The 20,357-nt window shown below is 56.2% G+C and overlaps 1 protein-coding gene across 2 annotated transcripts in view; it reads right to left on the bottom strand.

Annotated features, from left to right (window-relative positions):
* Positions 1-20,357, bottom strand: part of SPG7 (SPG7 matrix AAA peptidase subunit, paraplegin) — a 32,461-nt gene that overhangs the window by 9,928 nt on the left and 2,176 nt on the right. For both annotated transcript variants that reach the window (XR_006211637.1, XM_042967938.1), the window contains exons 2-9: positions 19,650-19,752; positions 17,498-17,587; positions 10,190-10,431; positions 8,068-8,207; positions 7,085-7,187; positions 5,379-5,504; positions 4,895-5,057; positions 4,354-4,527 (exon numbers count right to left, since the gene is read on the bottom strand). Coding sequence is in view for 1 of the 2 variants with exons in the window: in XM_042967938.1 (XP_042823872.1) it covers positions 4,354-4,527; positions 4,895-5,057; positions 5,379-5,504; positions 7,085-7,187; positions 8,068-8,207; positions 10,190-10,431; positions 17,498-17,587; positions 19,650-19,752 (1,141 nt within the window). In the remaining variant the exon portion in view is untranslated. The remainder of the gene's footprint in view (positions 1-4,353; positions 4,528-4,894; positions 5,058-5,378; positions 5,505-7,084; positions 7,188-8,067; positions 8,208-10,189; positions 10,432-17,497; positions 17,588-19,649; positions 19,753-20,357) is intronic.

The raw sequence follows: 20,357 nt of genomic DNA, 5'->3' as shown, positions 1-20,357 counted from the left end.
CAAACAAGAGGCTGACTGGAGAGAGGGCCCTGCCAGGATTCCCGAAGGCCATGGACACGGAATTCCGAAGTCACATGAACTGAAGACACACGGGACGACGGTGGGAGTGATGGCTGCGGAAGAGCAGCGGCCGGGCAGGGGCGCAAGCGGTGCCAGCCAGCCCCAGCACGAGCTGCAGGAGCGCTCAGAGCTCTGCTGGCGGGTCTCAGCTCCACCTCCCCACAGAGCCAGCCCCTCTCACCCGGGCCAGGCACCCTGCGTCACTGGGGTCACGATCACATAGAGGGCATAGCCCCCCGGGGCCGGACGGATTGCTCTACAAACTCTGCATTTTGACCTAGTTACAGATACACAGGTGCAGCTTGGTACAGAGAAGTCCTTTCGAGGGTCGCTCAGAGCCAGCAAGCTGGCCGTGCAGGGCAGAGCCTTCTCACCGCCTCGACTAACGCACTCGGCCAGGAGCTTTCTTCTCTGCAGGTCCCCTGCACGCGGCCCCCCTGCCCGCCTCTCTCCACGTCCCCGCGGTACGCAGGCCTGCTCCACGGCCACCCCACCACCAGTCTGTTCTCTTCTCTGGGATTCTGTCACTTTGACAGTCTTGCGTAAGTGTTCTCGTACAACCTGTAGCCGCTTGACGCTGGCCCTTTCTGCTCAGCAGAATTCCCTCGGGATCCATCCGAACGGCGGTGTGTGAGCACTCAGTTTCTTTCCCTTGCTTCACGGTAACCACGGCAAGGACACGCAGGCTCGGTTTAGAAGCTGCATGCGGGGAGTTTCCAGCTGCCACACGTAAGCGGACCTTTCTTGGGGCCGCAGGCAGGCGCGTGAGCCCCGGGCCAGAGGGGAGGTGTGAGTTCGGTTCTGTCTCCCAGAGCGGCTGGCCGAGCGTGGGCCGGCTCACGCTTCCGGCTGCCGTACTCCAGCGAGGGTCGTGCGGGCTCACTCGCAGACTCGTCCGAGCCGTCGGTGCGCCCCCCACCCCGGCGCGCCGCGCGTCTCCGCTCTGGCTGTCCTAGGAGGTGTGTTCCCACCCAACTCTCACAAAAGGGTTTGGCGGGTGTGGACGAGCGCGTTCGAAACCTTACATGAAAAAGCAAACGGAGCACGGCAGCCGCAGCCCCATCGGTCGAGGGGAACACGGTGCGAGGTGCCACCCCGCAGGAGTCTGTGCCGCGTGGTGCGTGCGGGGGGCCCCGCGGCGTGGCGGAGGCGCGGGCCTGCAGAAGACCTCCGCGGGCCAGGAGGCCAGACTCTACAGACCCCGCTAAGCGCTGGCAGAGCACAAAAGCAGTTCAGCCTTTTCAGCAAATGGAGCTGGGGCAAACAGACGTCCACGGGCCAAGGGGTGGGGGTGGGGGTGCGCCCAGGCGACTCAGTGGGCGGGGCACCCAACTTCGGCTCAGGGCGTGACCTCCGAGTTCGGGTGTTCGAGCCCCGCGTCCAGCTCCGCACTCACGGTGTAGAGCCTGCCTGGGATTCTCCCTATCTGCTCCTCCCCAACTCAAGCTTTCTCAAAAACAGATTAAAGTAAACTAAAACGGAAAAGGCCATGTGGATGGTGGCTAGGACTTTCTGACTCCACGTGAGAACGCAGCTCACGTCCCCACACACTCTTGCTAACACAGAAGCTCCGGTGAAGGCACGGGGAAGGGGCACTCAGCGCAGAGCCCTCTTTCTGCTGATCAGCCGTACAGAGGTACCGAGTCACGCTGACCCCAGCACGCTCCGCGCAGGTGCCTGTCCTCTGAGGCCTGGCCCTCCGGCAGGGCCACCTCTCCCTGACTCATGAGGGGGGGGGGGGGGGGGGGGGGGAGCGGGCAGTCCCTTCCTGGTGAGCTTTTCCCACGACCGGCACAGTGTCTGCTCCGTGCCCTGCGCCTCAATGAGCAAGCACCGCCCCTCCGGGAGGACTGACACAGACCCCTCAGACTCCTGTGAAGGGCGAAGAATGCGCACTGTGTCCGCACACAAAAGGACCCGTTCACCGCTGGCCCAGCCCAACAAGGGGCTTCAGTCAGGGCTCCTGGGCGCTCGTGGGCCTGGAGCGGAAGCAGCCCTATTCACGGCAGCACAGAGGTTGGGCTCAGAGGAAGCCACCGTTTGGTAAATGCTTCCTGGTGGGCTCGGGTCTGCCCCAAAACGTGGGCTCAGCCTTCAAGTGCAAACACCGATATAAGCAGGAAGGCCTATGTGGGCCTCCCGTGGGCCCAGTGGGAGGCGTGTGGGGGCCTTCACCTCTGAGTGCCTTCATCTCACCTGCAATGATGAGCTGTGGCACATGGGCCACAGAGTCACAGGGGGGTCACACACTCTCTCCACGCTGCACAGGTCAGAAAACCAGCCCGAAGAAGCGGGGGCAGGCATGCACGCCCACAGCACCTTCTCACCCAGGGATCTAGTGCTCGACGGGCATCTGCAGGAGCCGGAGGGGAAACGGGGACTAGAGGGCACTTTAAGCTTGGACGGCCACCTGGTCATCTGATGACTTCCAATGGCCAGTTCTCCCTTGTCCACTCGATATCACAGATGTCGGTCATTCTTTTTTTTTTTTAAATATTTTTGAGAGAGAGAAGGTGCGCGTGCGTGAGTGGGAGAGGGGCAGAGAGCGAGGGAGACACAGAATCAGAAGCAGGCTCCAGGCTCTGAGCTGTCAGCACAGAGCCGGACGCGGGGCTTGAACCTGATGAACCACAATATCATGACCTGAGTCGAAGTCAGACACTCAACGGACTGAGCCGCCCAGCCGCCCCTTTTTAAAAAAAAATTTTTTTTAATGTTTATTTTTGAGAGAGAGAGAGACAGAGCATGAGGGAAGGAGGAAAAGAGAGAGACGCTTGTGATTCGATTACAAAGACAACCAGGGGGCGCCTGGCTGGCTCAGTCAGTGAAGTGCATGACTCTTGATCTCAGTCCGATGTTGGGTGTGCAATCTACTTAAAAATAAATACATAAAAAAATTTTAAAGTAATAATAAATGAAATAAATACATAAAGGGGCACCTGGGTGGCTCAGTCAGTTAAGCATCTGACTCTTGATTTTAGCTCAGGTCATGATCTCACGGTTCATGAGTTCAAGCCCCATGTTGGGCTCTGCTTGGGATTCTCTCTCTCTGCCCTTCCCCCACCTGCTCTCTCCCAAAGTAAATAAACATAAAAGAAAAAAAAATTAAGCCTTCGCCCCACAGCATGGCGGAAGCCGGAGGACATCACACTGGGTGAGTCACAGAAGGACAAACAGCAGTAGGAGTCACCCACAGGAGGGTCCAAGAAGACTCAGACCCGTGGAGACACAAAGTGGCATGGCTGCCAAGGGCTGGGAGGCTGGTGTTTAATGGGGACAGAGTTCCAGTCAGGGAAGATAAGAAGGTTCTAGAGATAGATGGTGGTTGCACAACAGAGAGAATAACACTAATAAATGGTTAAAATGGTAAATTTTGGGGCGTCTGGGTGGCTCAGTCGGTTAAGTGTCCGACTTCGGCTCAGGTCATGATCTCACGGTTCGTGAGTTCAAGCCCCACGTCGGGCTCTGTGCTGACAGCTCAGAGCCTGGAGCCTGTTTCAGATTCTGTGTCTCCCTCTCTGTCTGCCCCTCCCCACTCGCTCTCTCTCAAAAATAATAAACGTTAAAAAAAGTTTAAAAAAAAATAAAAAGGTAAATGCCACGTGTATTTTGCTGCAATAAAAATAACTGGGTACCAGGCTGGCTCCGTCAGTGGAGCATATGCGACTCTGGATCTCGGGGTCCTGAGTCCGAGCCCCACGTTGGGTACAGAGATTGCTTAAAATAAAATCTTTAAGGAATATATAAATAAAAATAAAATAAACATACAATGCCTATCCAAAAAAACCCCAAAATCTTACGAAAGTAACTGAAAAGAAAAACCATTCCGTGTCACTCAGAACCCCCAGATCAAGAGTCACATGTGCCTCCACCTGGGGCAGCCAAGCGCCCTGGGCTTACCTTTCCTGCATCGGGCCGCGGGGTGCGCACAACACATCACCTGGGTTTATCCAAGACTGGAAATCATGCCCTGCCCTGCCCTGCCCTGCCCTTTGTGTTCCCAGGTTTTTTCTTTCTTTTCTACCATGACCTTGACTTTTTAAAATGAAAACCTGTGTTTCTTGAGTGCAACAAGGCGACAAATAGCTCTGGAAGTGGCCTTGTCTCAGAATCAGCTACTAGGGAGCGTGTTGACGGCACCCTCACCTGCAGCAGGTGCTAGGGCAGAGAGACGCAGCCCGCGTACGTGGACATCAGTGCGTGTTCCCGAACAACACGCATGAGCCACGTGGTCCACCCCGCGAGTGGGTCTCAGGAAAAGAACCGCTTCCCCGCACCGGAGGGGGCACCCACCATCCATCTCCACCAGGAGCTGGTTGAGTGTCTGCTCCTCCTCTGTGTTGGAGAAGCCGGACATGGTGGTGGAGCGCTTCTTGCCCACGGCGTCGATCTCGTCAATGTACACGATGCAGGGCGCCCGGGCCCGGGCTTCCTTGAAGAGGCTCCGCACACGGGCAGCGCCGAGGCCTAAGGTGACACAGAGGACCGGGCGGGGAACGGGGAACGGGGAACGGGGAACGGGGAACGGGGAACGGGAGGGGAGCCCAACTGTTGCGCCAGGGGCCAGAACGGCCCACGGAGGATGACGAAGCCTCAGGAGAGTCACCCTGGCGGTACTCGCCCCCTCGTGGACCCCCAGGCCGCGCATGGAGGCGGCTTCAAAGAACATCGCTGCCCAGTTCTCTACGCCAGCGGCATTCCCAGGAGCATGGGGCTTCTGTTTGCCTCTCTGTCCCCCCAATTCCCCGGCCGGCCGCCACCTGAGGAAGGGCGTGTGACGGCAGAGCCATCCTGCACGGACGGTCCTGTCCGCAGCCCCCCAGGCAACACCAACCTCCAATGACCTCCACGAACTCCGGGCCAGCCATTGCCAAGAAGGGCACCCGGGCCTCCGTCGCCACTGCCTTGGCCAGAAGGGTCTTCCCACAGCCAGGGGGCCCGAGCAACAGCGCGCCCTTTGGGACTTTGGCGCCGAGCTGAAGGAAGCGCTCTGGGCTCTGGAAAAGCAGCAGACAACGCAGCGCTGATCGCAGGTGTTGCAGAGAGAACTTTCAAGACAGGACACGTGGAGATCAGCTCATGCGCTGTCACGAATCAGCTATGGTTCACACGGTTCTGGCGCAAATCAGTCCGGGACTGACCGGGTGTCCCGGACGGCTTAAGCTGCAGCCGGCGGTGGGCTCTCGGCCCTCCTGCTGGTTGAAAACCGTGCACTCGGCCTGCACGGCGGGTTTAATACCGGCTTCCACCACCTGACTACTTCGGGTCTTTCCTCCAGGATGGTGCTCACCTGCCTCCTGCTCGGCAGGCACGCCTACCTTCAGATAGTCCACGAACTCTTTGACTTCCAGTTTGGCTTCATGCATTCCTGCTACGTCTTTGAAGCTGACTCCTTTCCCCATCTTGCCGTCCACAATCGTGAAACGAGCCATCTTAAGCTGATTCTGGGCAGAAAGAACGAAGGGCAGGGTGCCGTGACCTCTCAGCACAACAGGGAAAGTGAGCGTCCCCGGGCCCCACCTCCCCTCGGCCCAGGGTCCCCTCTCCCACACCCCTTCCGAGGCATATGAAGGGAAATGTTTCTTGTGCGTCATGAACAGTAAGAAAGTTATCTAGTATTTAACGGTTTGCCTTAAAAAAAAAAAAAGACGTAAAACCACCCCCCGCCCAAACAAGGTAATTTAACTATGTCTTTTGCACATAAACTGTATTTTTCTATATGATTTTTCCCGCTACTGTGTAATACTCTGATTTTAAAAGCAATATAGATAACACCGAGCTCTAGGAAAGTTTGGTAGAAATGTTGGCTGGTAAATTTCTGGAAAGCAACCAGGCAAGAGAAAGCTCGTAGTGAGGGGCGCAAACTTGAGCTCAGTTCTGCCTCAGGAGGCGCACAGACGTGCCCGCGCTCAGAAAACATGTGCGCTGAATTTATCACGGTGCTATTTAAATACGACAGTAAAAATAAACAGCCCTAAATACACAAGAACGGTGAAACTGGCCGAGTAAAATACAGCCCGGGCCCATGATGAGACACCCTTCAAAGAGTGTGAGCGTTCAGCTACAGCCAGGAACACACTCTTGGTCTCGGTTCTCAGGGAAGGGGCTGGGTGGTGCTGTCTGAAGACTTGCTCCAGCCGGGGCTTGGGCCCCTCAGCTCTGCTGCTGATGGGCTAACCGGCCACATGCTCCTGCCAGGGAGGGTTCACGTTACAACGAGGGCCACCACAAGAGGACGGGTGTGTGTGTGTGTGTGTGTGTGTGTGTACACATTAAGTAATCTCTACACCCAACACAGGGCTTAAATTCAAGACCCCAAGATCAAGCGTCGCATGCTCCTCAAACTGAGCCAGCCAGGTGCCCCAAGAGAATGCTTTTACAGTGTATTTGGGGGGGGGGGCGCAGGGCGCCTGGATGGCTCAGCCAGTTAAGTGTCTGACCTCTGCTTAGGTCATGATCTCACTATGGAGTCTGTCTGTCTGTCTGTCTCTCTCTCTGAATAAATAAACTTTAAAATAAAATCTTTAAAAAGTGTATTTAGGTTTGGGGCATCTGGCTGGCTCAGTTGCCAGCCTTAAAAAATACGCAGCATCTTAGCAAGTAGGAGAAACCAAAGAAACAGTCATGCCCAGCTACTGAAACAGCAGAATAAACTGGCCTATACGCTGGCCTGGCTCAGCTGCCCCACGAGCCAGGGGGAGAGTGGCCCTCAGGTGGATCCCCTAGTCGGCCAGGCACAAAGAAAGAGGAGCTGGCAGGCCACGGCTCCAGGCTGGCCTCTCTGTGACAGCTTAGCCTTCACTGCGTGCTCACTCTTGGGAGCCACACTCAGCAAACACAGACAGACCCTAAGAGCACACTTTCAGGGACGCGGGACAGACCTTACGCTCAGGGAGATGGGACAGACCGCACATTCAGGGACATGGGAGAGACCTCACGTGGAGGGACACGGGACAGAGCACACGTTCAGGGACACGGGACAGAGCACAGGTGCAGGGGGATGGGTGGCACGTGCCCAACTTACAAAAGCACTGAGTCCTCCTTCCCGTCCTGTCATCCCAGCCAGACGGAACACGTACCACAGGATGGCCAGGCCCACTGCGGTCATCCCCAAGGCGTAGAGGGCACTAGCGGGAGAGAGAGTCAGTCACGGGCAGGAAGCCCACGGGCACGCCTCGCGAAGTCCGGGGCCACGGACACTTCAGAGATGGGAAGAGCGACCCGCACTCCGAGAGCAGCGTGCGGAGTGAGTGGTTGTGAAAATGGGTCTCCTTGTCCAACTCTGCTCTCTCGTGACCTTCTCCCAGATGGGCAGGTGGAGCGTCTCCCCACGGCGCAAAGCCAGGACGTGGACACCACACGCTCGCCCCGTCCTCCGGAGCCGACCGATGACGCCCAGCGAGAACCGATTTTCACGTGCGCCGAAGCAGGCCACCGGTTTTGCATGCAACGGCAAAACTCGCAGAGCAGGAAACCGAGTGAACCCTAGGGCGCCAGCCCGCCCTCCCGCCGCTGCCCGCAGTCCGCCAGCCCTGGCCCTGCACCTGCGGGAGAGACCCGCCACCGCACAGGAAGCTCAGCGCGTCAGCGGTGTCGGCCAGTGAGCGGCGAGCCTCTGCACGCAAGCTCCGGCCGCTGTCGGGCCCAGCGTGTGGTGAGACGCCACGACTGGGAGCTGACGTGTCCCCGCTGAGTCTGTAGGTCCCACGGGCCCAACACGGTCCCCGCTTCCGTCTGCCGCACGGAAGCAGGGATTTCTACCGGACGGGCCCGCCTCTCCCTTTCTGTTCCACTTTCCCGTTTGTAGAAGCCAACGGCCCCACGACGCGCTGGATCAAGAAAAGCCACAGACCCACGGACGCCCTCCCCACACGTGGTCCCGGACTCGCCCTCCCACACGGGGGTCTGCTTCGTGCAGGCCAGGCCACTTTCCGGTGTGTGTGCTTTGTTAGCACATTACGGAGCCACGCCTGGTTTAGTTCAGGGGCCAAATAACGACCAGCATACTTTCCAAAGAATCCTGTCCGCTTATAGGAGACCGGGATCCTGTCCTTGCCTTCAATGTTCAGGGCGTCTTCGGCGGCTCGGAGCTTCTCCTCAAACCTGTCGATGTTTGCCACCTGCATCCGGTACATCAAGGCCAGCCGCTGGAGGCAGAGAGCACAGGTGGTGCGAGTGACACATGGGCCAGACGGACGACCCCCGGACGCTGCAGGGCTCCAGCAGCACAAGGTTCATCTGAGGGTCAGAAACTACTTCTGCGTCACAATTCCAGCAAAACTTCAATACGTGTGCTTTCTCTATCTTCAGGAATGGGGACATTTTAAGAAAGGGAGGGTGTGCTCCACACTGACACCCCCCACCGAGCCTCAGCCGTGCGTGCAGAGCACAGAGACACGCGACAGGCCGGAGCTCCCCGCCGGGACGCAGGCAAGTCTAAGGCCAGAGCACAGGTTTCGCGCCTGCCCGCTGGCTGACCCCGAAATCGGCAAATCAGCTAAGTGGTTTTCTGTGTCCTCGGGAAGCCTTTCCCGGGTGGAGGCTCAGGGAGTGAGCAGGTGGAGTGTCCTGGCATGACGTCACCGCCGCCTCCAGGGGGACAGGCTCCCCTGGGAGGAGGCAGCGTGGCCCGAAGTCCACGCTGGGCCCCCGAATGCCTTCTCTGTGAGCCGTCCTGATGATCTCCAGCAGCCTAGACGGTGTCCTGCCAGTCCCACACCATTCTCGTGAGGGCCTGGTCCAAATGCTTTCTAGAACTAAGCCGTTCCAAGCTCAGCTTCTAGACACACTCTTCCAATCTACGTGGAGCGGCCAGATTTCCCCCTGGCTCTTAAGAACCTCAGAAGATGTCGTGGGGTCACAAGGCCAGATGGGAGAAGCAGGCGGGGGCGCCACCGGCCACAACACCCTGATCACAGTCTGTGCTGGACTAACCCCACAGACCCAAACGTCTGACGTGCACTTCATGCCCCCGTCCCTCACACACCCGGCCCGGCTGTGGAAACAGAATGGAGAAGCACAACAGTGTCCTCCTTTCTATCCCAGAAGCCAAGAGCAAAGTGTATGACTCCAGAAAGCGATTCAACTCCCCCATCTTCTCTCTGACCGCCTGGCCCTGGACGACCCGCTTGCTTCTGCAAGGTCACCCAGGTCACACAGCAGTCAGGGCCGGGAGGGGCCTGTCCCCCACAACTAAGTCACAAGCTCGTGTAAACTGACAAACAGCTGTGCACACGTGCGTGGCGCTTAGCCCTATCTAGAGCCCTAGCGGCGCCCACGGTGCTGTCCTAAGGGACAGAGTCCTACGCCCACGAGTAAACTTGTGCCCCAAGTGCGCACAGTATGTCCACACTGAACGCCTGTCTCCCAGCATTCTACCTGGTCTCCTTTTCCCGCTGTCCAAACCTCTAACAAACAACAGGAAGGAGACTAAAACATGACAGGACCGTGGCTCAAACATCTAACACAGCTCTGAGCGTCAGTACAGAGATGACTAGCAAACAGGATCAGGGAAAAGTGTTTTGGAAAATAGTCTCGTGTCGCTGCCTCTCCTGGGCCTGCCGGTGGTGTGGTTATGGGGTGGGGGGCAGGGGAACAAAGAGGCGGGGACTGGACGGTGGTTCCCTCTCATAGCGGGGTTTCCGCAGTCGGCTTCCGGGGCCCAGTGCCCCACACTGATGCCCAGCCCTCTCCCTGAGACCAAATCCCACCCGTCTGACGCCTCCTCTCTCTCGGGAGCACCCGAGGCGGGGAGGTAAGCAGGCCCCGCTTGCTCTTTCCTCCCTCCCGTCCAAGGGCCAGCCCGTGCCCAACCCCACCTCTCAGCCGCCCTCACAGGGAGGGTAGGCTCCTGCCCCCGGCCCCCAGGGAATACCCCCAACAGCCTTGGCACCTCAACTCACCGGCATCCGCCAAAGCTGCCCCATGTGCCAACCTGCAGCCAGCGCCAGACCCACAGAGCGGGACGTCGGGGCCACCGCTGGCTCACGTTCCCTCCTCCTCCTCTCTGTACACGGCCACCGCAGCCGCGGGCCCCCAGCTCCCGTCTGGGACAACACCCCCTCCCCCAATCACGGGATCTCAGGGCAGGGGAGGCGGGGGGGACGGAAAGGGGCCCGCCCACACTCACAGGCCGCCCGAACACCACGGCTCCGGGGTGCAGGTAGACCTCCACCACGTCGCTCTCGGGCACCACCTGCACCCGCTGCACCTCGCCCTTGGCCAGCATCTCGTGGACAAAGTCGTTCCAGGAAATGTTGCCCCCGCTGGTGCTGAGCGCGTTCAGCAGGCTCATGACCACGGCGATGACAAACAGGGTGCGTAGCCGCTCGCGGTACATCTGGTCCTCTCTCTCCTTGCGTCTCCTCTCCTCTGCGGGCGGGGCAACCGGGGGACCGTGAGACAGAGGCCGCAGGCGGGGCGGCAGGAGAGCACAGTGGCGAGGAGGCCGGCCCTGTGTGTTGGCCGGTTTTCAACAAAGTGGCCTGAGACAGATACGAATCACATGCCATCCGGGCCACCAGCACCCCGTTCGCCGCCTGCGTAGAGCACAAAACCAGGGTTTTCCACTTCCCGGGACCAGCGTGTGCTACGTCTCCACCGTCAGCCCTCGGCCGGGAGCACGGCCGACCCCCCCGACCTGGCGTGGTCACCGGCGGGGTGTGCGCACACGTGCAAGTCTTTAATAACAACCAGACACCTGCCTCCCCTCCCCCACAGCCACACATTTAAACAGTTTAGTCCGTGGACAGATGGTGGGGTCCACTTAATTCAAGAATGTTCCCAAAGACCAACTCTTCTGCCAAATCACATTACTTGGCTACTGATACCCTACCCAGGGTATGGACTGCATCGTGCCCATTCTTAGGGGTGAGAGGAGGACCCGAGACTCGGCCCCGGCTTGGGGTGTGCAGAAACCCAGGGAGGTAAGGTGGCCCGAGCGGCAGCGTGTGGAGGCGGGGCGGGAGGGGAGAGCCCACGGCACAGGGAACTCAGAGAAGCAGCTCCCAGCACGGGCACCAGGGAGGCTCCCAGAAGGAGGGAGAGCAAGCGGACCAGGAGGCCAGAAGGACGTTCAGAAGCTGCTTCCCTCAGGCCCAGAGCGCAGATGGGAGAGTCCTGCTTGCAGCCGCCAGAGGCCCGGCCACAGTCTTCCTCCCAAAACAGCCAGTCAGGTAAACCCTCTCATTTGCGCGATGCTGTCATCTCACCAGCCCACCCAGCCCAGTCCCTGGAAGGATCCGGCGCCTCTGTTTACACACCAGGCTGCCGTGCGGCCCTCACCTGTGCGGCACGGCCCATCCTCCCGACACGCCACCCAGACTCCAACCAGGCCTGTCATTAATGATGCCTTCACCACGTGTGCTCACCACGGCCCCGACCTCGCTCGGCAACCAAAGTTTCCACCATTTGCTCCTTCCGGCACAAACACAAGCATCCGCTCGGGGGAAGAGCAGGGGCCCACTCCCGGGAGCAGGGGGACCCAGCACACAGGGCTCAGCCCAAGCGCACACGCACCGGAACCGGTGCCGCCCGCTTCCCCCTGTGCCGCTTGGAGCTGGAGCCGTCCACAAACACACCCTCGTCTCCCAACAGTTTAGAGGAGCTGAAAGGCATTTTAAGGCAGCTTAAACACAAAACGAAGCTTATGGAGAAGGCTGTGTCTACAATCGTTCTGAAAACCTGAAAGCGCATTTTAGATGTTCCCTTAGACTGGAACGGGGGCGCCTGGGGGGCTCAGTGGGTTAAACGTCCGACTCTTGATTTTGGCTCAGGTCGTGACCTCATGAGTTCGAGCCGTGCATCAGGCTCTGCGCTCACAGCTCGGAGCCTGCTTGGGATTCTCTCTCCCCTCTCTCTGCCCCTCCCCCCACTCATGCACACTCATGCTCTTTCTCTCAAAATAAATAAACTTTAAAAAAAAAAAAGAACGGGCTATAAGAGCCTATCCAATATGTAAAGCTCAGTCGCAAAGGGCAGCGAAATAAAGGTAGCGGTTATTTTAGAGAGCAAATTTATGTTCTCGGTGAGTAGGTAGAGACCACGTATTTCAGTCTAATTTTCTACCTAATTGGTCTATTGAATTCCCATCTTGTTTTCTAGTTAATAATATTGAGCGTCCCCAAACTGGGCAAACTGGGTGAAACTCCACCAGCAGGATGAACGTCTCTGTTTGAGAAGCTCTGTATGATCGGCAGGCTCTCACTCACACACAAATTGTTGTGCATCCCTGGTTCCTGGCCGGCGGTCGCGGGGCACGAGTCCACCGGAAGCACTTACAGACTTGGGCCCAGGCCATGTGGCGACACTGCCCTTCCTGGCTGCTCTGGCCAGCACACCGGCACGCCCCGCGGGGAAACAGGCTTGCAACGATTCTGCGACTCACATGCATCTGTTTGCAGACTGTGAGACAGGGCTATGATTTTTAAAAAATATGGTTTGGTTTCATTTACTTGTTTTTAAAAAGTTTTTTTTTTTTTAAGGAATCTCTATACCCAAAGTGGGGCTCAGACTCACAACCCCGAGATCGAGAGTTGTACGCCCCACCAACTGAGCCAGCCAGGTGCCCCAGATATGGCTTGGTTTTAAACAAGGATAATTTTGCACTTTTTTGCAAGAATTTCTAAAATCATGGGGCGCCTGGGTGGGTCAGTCGGTTAAGCATCCAACTTCGGCTCAGGGTCTCAGATGATGGTCTCACGGTTTGTGAGTTTGAGCCCCGCGTCGAACTCTGCTGACAGCTGGGAGCCTGGAGCCTGCTTCAGATTCTGCGTCTCCCTCTGTCTCTGCCCCTCCCCTGCTTGTGCTCGTGTGTGCTCTCTCCCTCCAAAATAAACAAACATTTAAAATCAAAAGACAGCTTGGACAGGGCACCTGGGGGGCTTAGCCAACAAAAGCGTCCAACTTCGGCTCAGGTCATGATCTCGAGGTTCGCGGGTTCGAGTCCCACAGGGAGCTCTCTGTTGTCACTGTAGAGCCTGCTTTGGATCCTCCGTCTCCCCGCCTCTGCCCCTCCCCCAATCACGTGCGCGTGCGTGCGTGCAGGCTTGCGTGTGTTCTCCTCTCTCAAAAATAAATAAACATACAAAAAAAAAAAAAAAGACAGCTTGCCTTTAGGCTCCAAAACACACGTCTTCTTTCTTCCCAAAAACCCAACCCTTTTCAAATACCAGCCAGGTGTTCTGACACACGGAGCTGCCTGCCTCTGGCCTGTTTCAGAGAGAAGGATCTAGGCCGGGCCTAGAGGCCGCGCATCACGTTCCCAGAGGACTCTCCAGGGGAGAGAGCAGGGAGGTCCCAGCCCAGAGTGGTAACTGCTCTGGGGCGTCAGGACGGTTCACCGAAGGCAGGTTAAAATCGTCTGTGCTTCTCAGTACAACTCCTGCTCTGGCTTCTGAGTCCAAATCGCCCTGAGTCCTGCTCCCGGGCAGAAGGAGACGGACACGGCAGGCCCACCCTGACAGGACCTCACACACACACAGAGACGGCCGTGCCGGCAGACAGCATCGTTACAAACGTGCGCAAACACGTGCTGCGTCCATTCGCACGTACGACAAAGTAGAACCCGGGTGCACGGGGTGCGGGGAACCGGCCCCGCACACGCTGTCGGGCGGGACCAGTGAGTAAACCCTCCTGAAAGCTACTTGGCTGGTGTATCAGGGCCACAAAAACATTTGCTTTCTGTAACTCACTAAGTGTACTTCTCAAACCGTAGCCAAGGAAACCAAATGCAGAAAACACAAACCTGGGGGTGCGTGGCTGGCTTGGTCGGTGAAGCACGCGACTCTTGATCGCGGGCTTGGCGTTCGAGCCCCACGCTGGCTGTAGAAATTACTAAGAATAAAGTGTCTAAAAACAGACACCTGTCTGTGGTGTTGGTCAGGTATGCAATCGTGAGGGCCAGTCCGAGAAAGACAAAGGGAAACAGTAAAGGGAAATGTGGAAATGAGACACTTAGAGGACTGGCTAAATAAGAATAGGATTTTTGGGGTGCCCGGGGGGCTCAGTCGGTTGAGCATCCGACTCTCGGTTTTGGCCCAGGCCACGAGGTCAGAGTCACGAAGTCGAGCCCCAAGTTGGGCTCCGCGCTGACTGCATGGAGTCTGCCAGGGCTTCTCTCTCTCTCTCGGCCCCTCCCCCACTCGTGCAGGCTCTCTGTGTCTCTCAAAGTAAATCAGAGTAAGATTTCTGAGGTAGAGGAGGTGAAACAAAATCTGATCCTGAGATCCTGAACAGGAAATGCCATTTAAACGCTCCAGACACAAAAAGACATCTCCTGTCCCCGGAAGACCCTCTTCCTCCTCGGCCCCTCACGGCCGGGGCGCCGCCTGAGTCTGCACGGGTGAGCACCGCACGCAGGCGCTCCCGTCCCCTTGGCTCGCGCGTCTCCTTCGGCTCCCGACACCGGTGACGGGCGTGTAGAACGCCGACAGGCCAGCTCCTGCTGCCCGCGTCCCCAGGCACCCAGGGGACACTGCTGCCTCCCGGCCACCACACTGCCCACCCACCGGACAGCGGCCTACAGGGCACACCCCCTGCGAGATTCCGGTGGCAAAACTCCTTTCCAGGCGGTACTGTCCGTCACCTCAGAGTGCCCCGAATCAGTCACCTAAAGCCAGAGGCCCAAGGACACAGCTACCAGAGCTGTCCCCGGTTTTCCCTCCAGAAACCCCCCCCACCCCCCCACCCCCCCGTCAACTGCTAACGCAAGCTCTGGGGCGAGTGGTGCAGGGGGATCACAGTGACGATCCAGCTCTTTCCGGCCATCACCTGGCACCGGTCCCGACGCAGATGGGGCCGAGAACCCTACCTCACGGGGTGTTCTCACGTCTCAGGGCCAAGAAGCACTAACACAAAAGTTGTCCGGAAATTCCAGCACCTGCTTTTTTTAGCTGAACTTTTTCCTATAGCTGTGGATCCCCATGGAGTCCCAGTCATACCACAAGGCCACCCTTTGTCTGCCCGGCTGCTTCCGACGGTGACGCTGTACAAAGCGGGCAACGAGGATGCTGACGCGCTCCCGTGCGGGACTGCCTTGCGCAGTCTTAGCACAGGTGAACGCTCACGCATCCACCGCCGGCGAAGACAGGGTTCCCCTCCACGATGGCCGGCTCTTTCGCTGCAGACCCTCAGCGGGTGGGAGGCCCAGACGCCGGGCTGCGCCTGCTGCACGCAGGCAGGTCGGGGCGCTTGCGGGCAGCCGGGCCCGCACAGGCGGCAGAGCCAGGGAACATCCACGGTGGATTCTCCCAGCAGGAAAAATCCTCGGGCTAAACAAATAACCATCCTCTAATGAAAACTCAACAGACACGAACTCCGTCCCGTTTTCTCAGGGCACGCTACCGTTCAATCTGAAGTTCACACGTATTACACGCTCCGGGAAGGTGGGGGAGACGCAGACGCCCTCTAGCCGCGTGCGGCTGCCACCTGCGGCGGTGAAGCAGCGGGCGAGACCCCTACTCGGGATTTACTTCTGCCCCCGCTGTCCCCTGCGCCACAGCACTGGCTGACGGCACCGTGGCGGCGACCAGGCTCAGTGAGCATGTGGTTCAGCACCTGGACCGAGGGCCGCGGCCACCCCCGCAGAAGTGACAATTATCAGCAGGACCGAGCACGAGGAACGGACGGTGCACGCAAGGCCCGCGCCCGTTTCTCTACAGGAAACCCTGGCTTCCTTGTCACCTCTTTCTTAATTTAGGAAGGCCTTTCCCATGTCCGTATTCTGCCACATTTCCCCCTGATTCTTTTATAGTTTTGCTGTTTAGGTTTAACGATTTAATCCATCCAGGATTTATTTTGGTACGTGTGATTTCGTCTCTCTCCAAGTCACGAAGCAACTGTTCCAAACCATTTCTGACACAATCCATCCTTCCTGCGACTGCACGAAATGCCACTCTAGTTACGCCCTAATTCTTACATAAACCAGGCTCTGCTACTGAGTTTTCTATTTTGTTCCACTGAGCTACCTACCTATTGCTGGACCAACACGTTAAATTTTGGGAAGAAAAAAATTTTAATAGCTGCCAATATCAGCCTCGCCAGTATTTGTGTTTCAAAATCCTGCAGATTTCCTGACAAGCCACACCCTCATCCCCCACCCCTGAAAACCTTTCAACGCGGAGTCCCTCTGGGGTGAAGGACGCACACGAACGTAGCAGCCCACAGTGGGAAACGCGCGTGTGTTCGAGTTCAGAAGCCTGCTGGGGAAGAGCTGAGCTCCCGGGGAGCTCTCTGGGTGAAAGAAACGAGCCACTGCCAAAGTGGATGCCCCGTGAAGGCGGCAGTGAGATCAGCGCAGAGCTCGAAACCAGAAATATCTGAGAAAGGTCTCCACAGAACCCAGCCAATGACCACACGGGCGGCTTCCGGGAGTTAAGACCCATCTCTCACGAGCTTGAAGATGGGGCCCCCGGCTGGCTTAGTCCGAACAGCTGCGGCTCTCGATCTTGGGGTTTGTGAGTTTGAGCCCCACATTGGGCATAGAGACTACTTTAAAAAATAATAATAAAACAAGCAAAACAAAATCAGCATCTAAGTACGAGGAAGGTCCTTGACAAAAGACACCCACTTCTCTACCTGTGTGTCCCTCCCCAGACTCCGCACAGGACAGACACCCGATGTCCTCAGGGATAAAAAGGGAACGATAACGGGGAATTAGGAGAGAATTAATTGTGAACATGTAGAAATCATGTAGTGCACTGCTGGGTACACTCCAATCATTCTTACGGGTTAGTGGTTTCCACTGTCATTACCTCTAAGCAGCCAGCTTCTACCTTAGAGGTCAATTCAAACTGACCTTTTAATTTCCCTCACCCCTCCGCCCGATCAGAGTCCTAATTCCATAGGAGGTGAGACTCAAGGTTTACACGTGAGGTCGTTGTGAACTGGGGCTGGGGCAGGGCTAACAGGTAAAGAGGTCACTCACACGGGAGTGTTGTATGTGTTCTGCCCCCTCCTTGAGGCCATACGCTGTCCCAACCTCTCCTCTGGCGGGGAGACTGCTTCTCAAGGCCACACTGCAGCAGGGGTGTGGGGGGTGGGTTCACCAAGGTGTCCTGGGGCCTTCCTCCCCACCCTGGAACTCCTGAGTTCAGGGCAGACCTGAGAGTCACCATTTCTATGCAGAGGACAGTAATCCTGCCTGCCTTCGGACATTCTGGACATGACGAGGGACACAGGTGTGGATGGAAGCCTGTCTCAACAGGAGAAGAGGAGACCCAGTGATCACATCAAAGGTTGCCACACTGCACACTGCCACACTGGCAGGAGAAGACCCAGTGATCACATCAAAGGTTGGGGGTAGGTGTGCTCAGGGTAAGAGAGACAGAGGTGCCTGGGCTCCCTCTACTTCTGAGACTGACTTCCTGCTGCGGAGAGCAGAACACACATGTGAAGACAACCGAGGCAGCCATTATTTACGAATGTCACATAGATGTACCTTCGTCATCTTCAGGGGTCCTCGCCTTGGATTTATCATCGTCCTTAGTCTTCTGCTTCATCCTGGACGTGTTAAAATAGTAAGTGCCACCTGTAAGGAACAGGGACAGCGTTTAGCAAGATCTGCCACTACGGGGGAGCACTCGGGAGAAGAGTATGCTCTCCAATAACCAAACCCAAACAGAAGCCATCCGAAACCTACATGCTGAGATTGAGCGCTGTTGGGTCCTCATTTTTAGTACGGCAGCTGCTACTTACAGAATAATAAGCTACTTCAACTTATGGAATGTCTCGTCACTGCAGTTAGCAAGCCAGGGAAGCAAACTTAGTCGTGCATGTAAACTGAGGAAACGTCGGAAGTCTGCTGGAGGATGGCCTCTTCCACACACACACACACAGCCACTTTAATGAACCTGAGCAAACGAGCCACACTGGCTGTGACGTGGGCAGCAGCCTCCCAGCAGCCACCACTGGGACACGACACTCATCACACCAGAGGCTCGGCCTTGTCCGCCGTCTAATTCCACTGCTGTTTAAAAGGAGGGGAAAGAGAGTCTCACAGCCATGACTGAGCTGGATCTTTCTTCACGACGCTCACAGAACCGCAAGTAAGACTACCCTGATGGCCCTCTGAAGAGGGTCAGGCTGTCTGGAGGGCGAGGCGTGTGTCCCTGGGGACGTGTGTAGATTTAAATGCGGAAACAGCTGCTGCCAAGTGGCCCTCCCCGAGCACACGGGGGAACCAAGCCATTTAATGTATTTTAGGAGTTGGGAGGTTTCACTTTTGCCCTTTCCAACTGGATGGAGCGGGGAGTAAAGTCCCAGGTGTCAATCCTGAAGATCCTAAGGCCTCTGACCTAAGATCTCGCTTGAAGATGTCACAGTATCTCATTAAACAAGCAAACTATTTTAAGAATAAGTTATTTGTGGGCTGTTTTTAGTTACCTTCTTTATATAAAACATACACTTTGAAGAGCCTTACTAACTGTTCTTGCAGCTGGCTAGAGAACACGAAAATTCTTTTCAACGTTTTTAATTTATTTTTGGGACAGAGAGAGACAGAGCATGAACGGGGGAGGGGCAGAGAGAGAGGGAGACACAGAATCAGAAACAGGCTCCAGGCTCTGAGCCATCAGCCCAGAGCCTGACGCGGGGCTCGAACTCACGGACCGCGAGATCGTGACCTGGCTGAAGTCGGACGCTTAACCGACTGCGCCACCCAGGCGCCCCTTAAATTTTTTTTTTTTTTTCAACGTTTTTAATTTATTTTTGGGACAGAGAGAGACAGAGCATGAACGGGGGAGGGGCAGAGAGAGAGGGAGACACAGAATCAGAAACAGGCTCCAGGCTCTGAGCCATCAGCCCAGAGCCTGACGACGAAAATTCTTTTAAGCAGCCCAATCATTGCTATGCACCAGAATTTTAAAAAAGTCCACTCAAGGAAGCAATTAGGCCTTAGCCAATCTTCTCTTTTGTAAACTGCTCTTTAGAACATCTAGGGGCTCACAATAAATAGAAGCCAGGGGGCGCCTGGGTGGGTCAGTCAGTTAAGCAACCGACTCTCGATTTGGGCTCAGGTCATGATCTCAGGGTGGTGAGGTCAAGCCCCAAGTTGGGCTCTGTGCAGATGGCTCAGAACCTGCTTGTTTGTCTCTCCCCTTCTACCCGCCTCTCTCTCAAAATAAGCAAATGAGTAAAACAACAACAACAACAACAACAATAATTAGAAGCCCAACAGGGTGTCTGGGTGGCTCAGTCGTTGAGCATCCGACTTCAGCTCGGGTCATGATCTCACACTCCATGAGTTCGAGCCCCGCGTCGGGCCCTGTGCTGACAGCTCCGAGCCTGGAGCCTGCTTCCGATTCTGTGTCTCCCTCTCTCTCTGCCCCTCCCCACTCGTGCTCTGTCTCCCTCTGTCTCTGTCTCAAAAATAAATAAACATTAAAAAAAACTTTTTAAAAAGTAAATATTAAAAACATAAAAACTAAAAACAAATAAAAAGTAAATAAAAAAATTTTTTTAATTAAAAAAAAGCCAAAAGTCATCTGAGTGATTTTGTTTCTCTGCCGATGTCAGACTAGCAACGATATCCTAACTTATTTACAAATGTCACAGGATTTGCCTATCAATTCTCTATTTCAGAAGATACACACCTAAGAGTTTCCAGAGTCTGACTGGATCCTGGATGAGATGCTGTTTCAGCAACAGTCCCTGGAACCTGTCACAGGTAGGGGTCAGCAGGCACGACTGCAAGTTCTGGAAAGGAAAACACAGAGGACGGTCACCCATTCCACACCACACCACCGCAGTGTGACTGATTCCTTGTGCCAGACCTTTCCTGACGACTCCAATGCTCATTTATTGTGCTTACATTGCCCTGAAACATGAACGGCCTGAGCATCATTTCAGAGTTTTAATGTAACATCAAAACGTCAAACGTGATGTGAGCGCAAGAAATACTGAGGGGCAGGCAGGGAGCGCTGGCTACCACTCTGTACCCAAGGATCACAGTCTGGAAAAGCACACAGAGAGACACAGACACACACACACACACACACACACACACGGCAGCTGTGAGAGCCCAGGGCCCTTGATCCTGACATCTCCAGACAGCAGTTCCACGAAGAGCGTTTCTGGCTCTACAGCAGCTCACTGGCCTGTCTTTCCAAAGCTCTGCTCTCAGGGTGAGCATTTTCCCACTTGAATACGTGTTATGTTAAGGTCAATGATCCAACCTAACTTTTTCTCTTTGTTGGCAGTTTCCTCATCTGCTTTTGATGTCTCCCTTCGTTCATCCCTGTCCCGCTGCTATCAAGAAAAGTAACACCTTGCTCAACGCTTTCTGGTAACAAGCACATAAC

Source organism: Panthera tigris, chromosome E2 (genome assembly GCF_018350195.1).
Source record: "Panthera tigris isolate Pti1 chromosome E2, P.tigris_Pti1_mat1.1, whole genome shotgun sequence".
Classification (NCBI taxonomy): domain Eukaryota; kingdom Metazoa; phylum Chordata; class Mammalia; order Carnivora; family Felidae; genus Panthera; species Panthera tigris.
The sequence above is the reverse complement of the archived record's forward strand: the minus strand, read 5'-3'. Positions and strand labels throughout refer to the sequence as shown.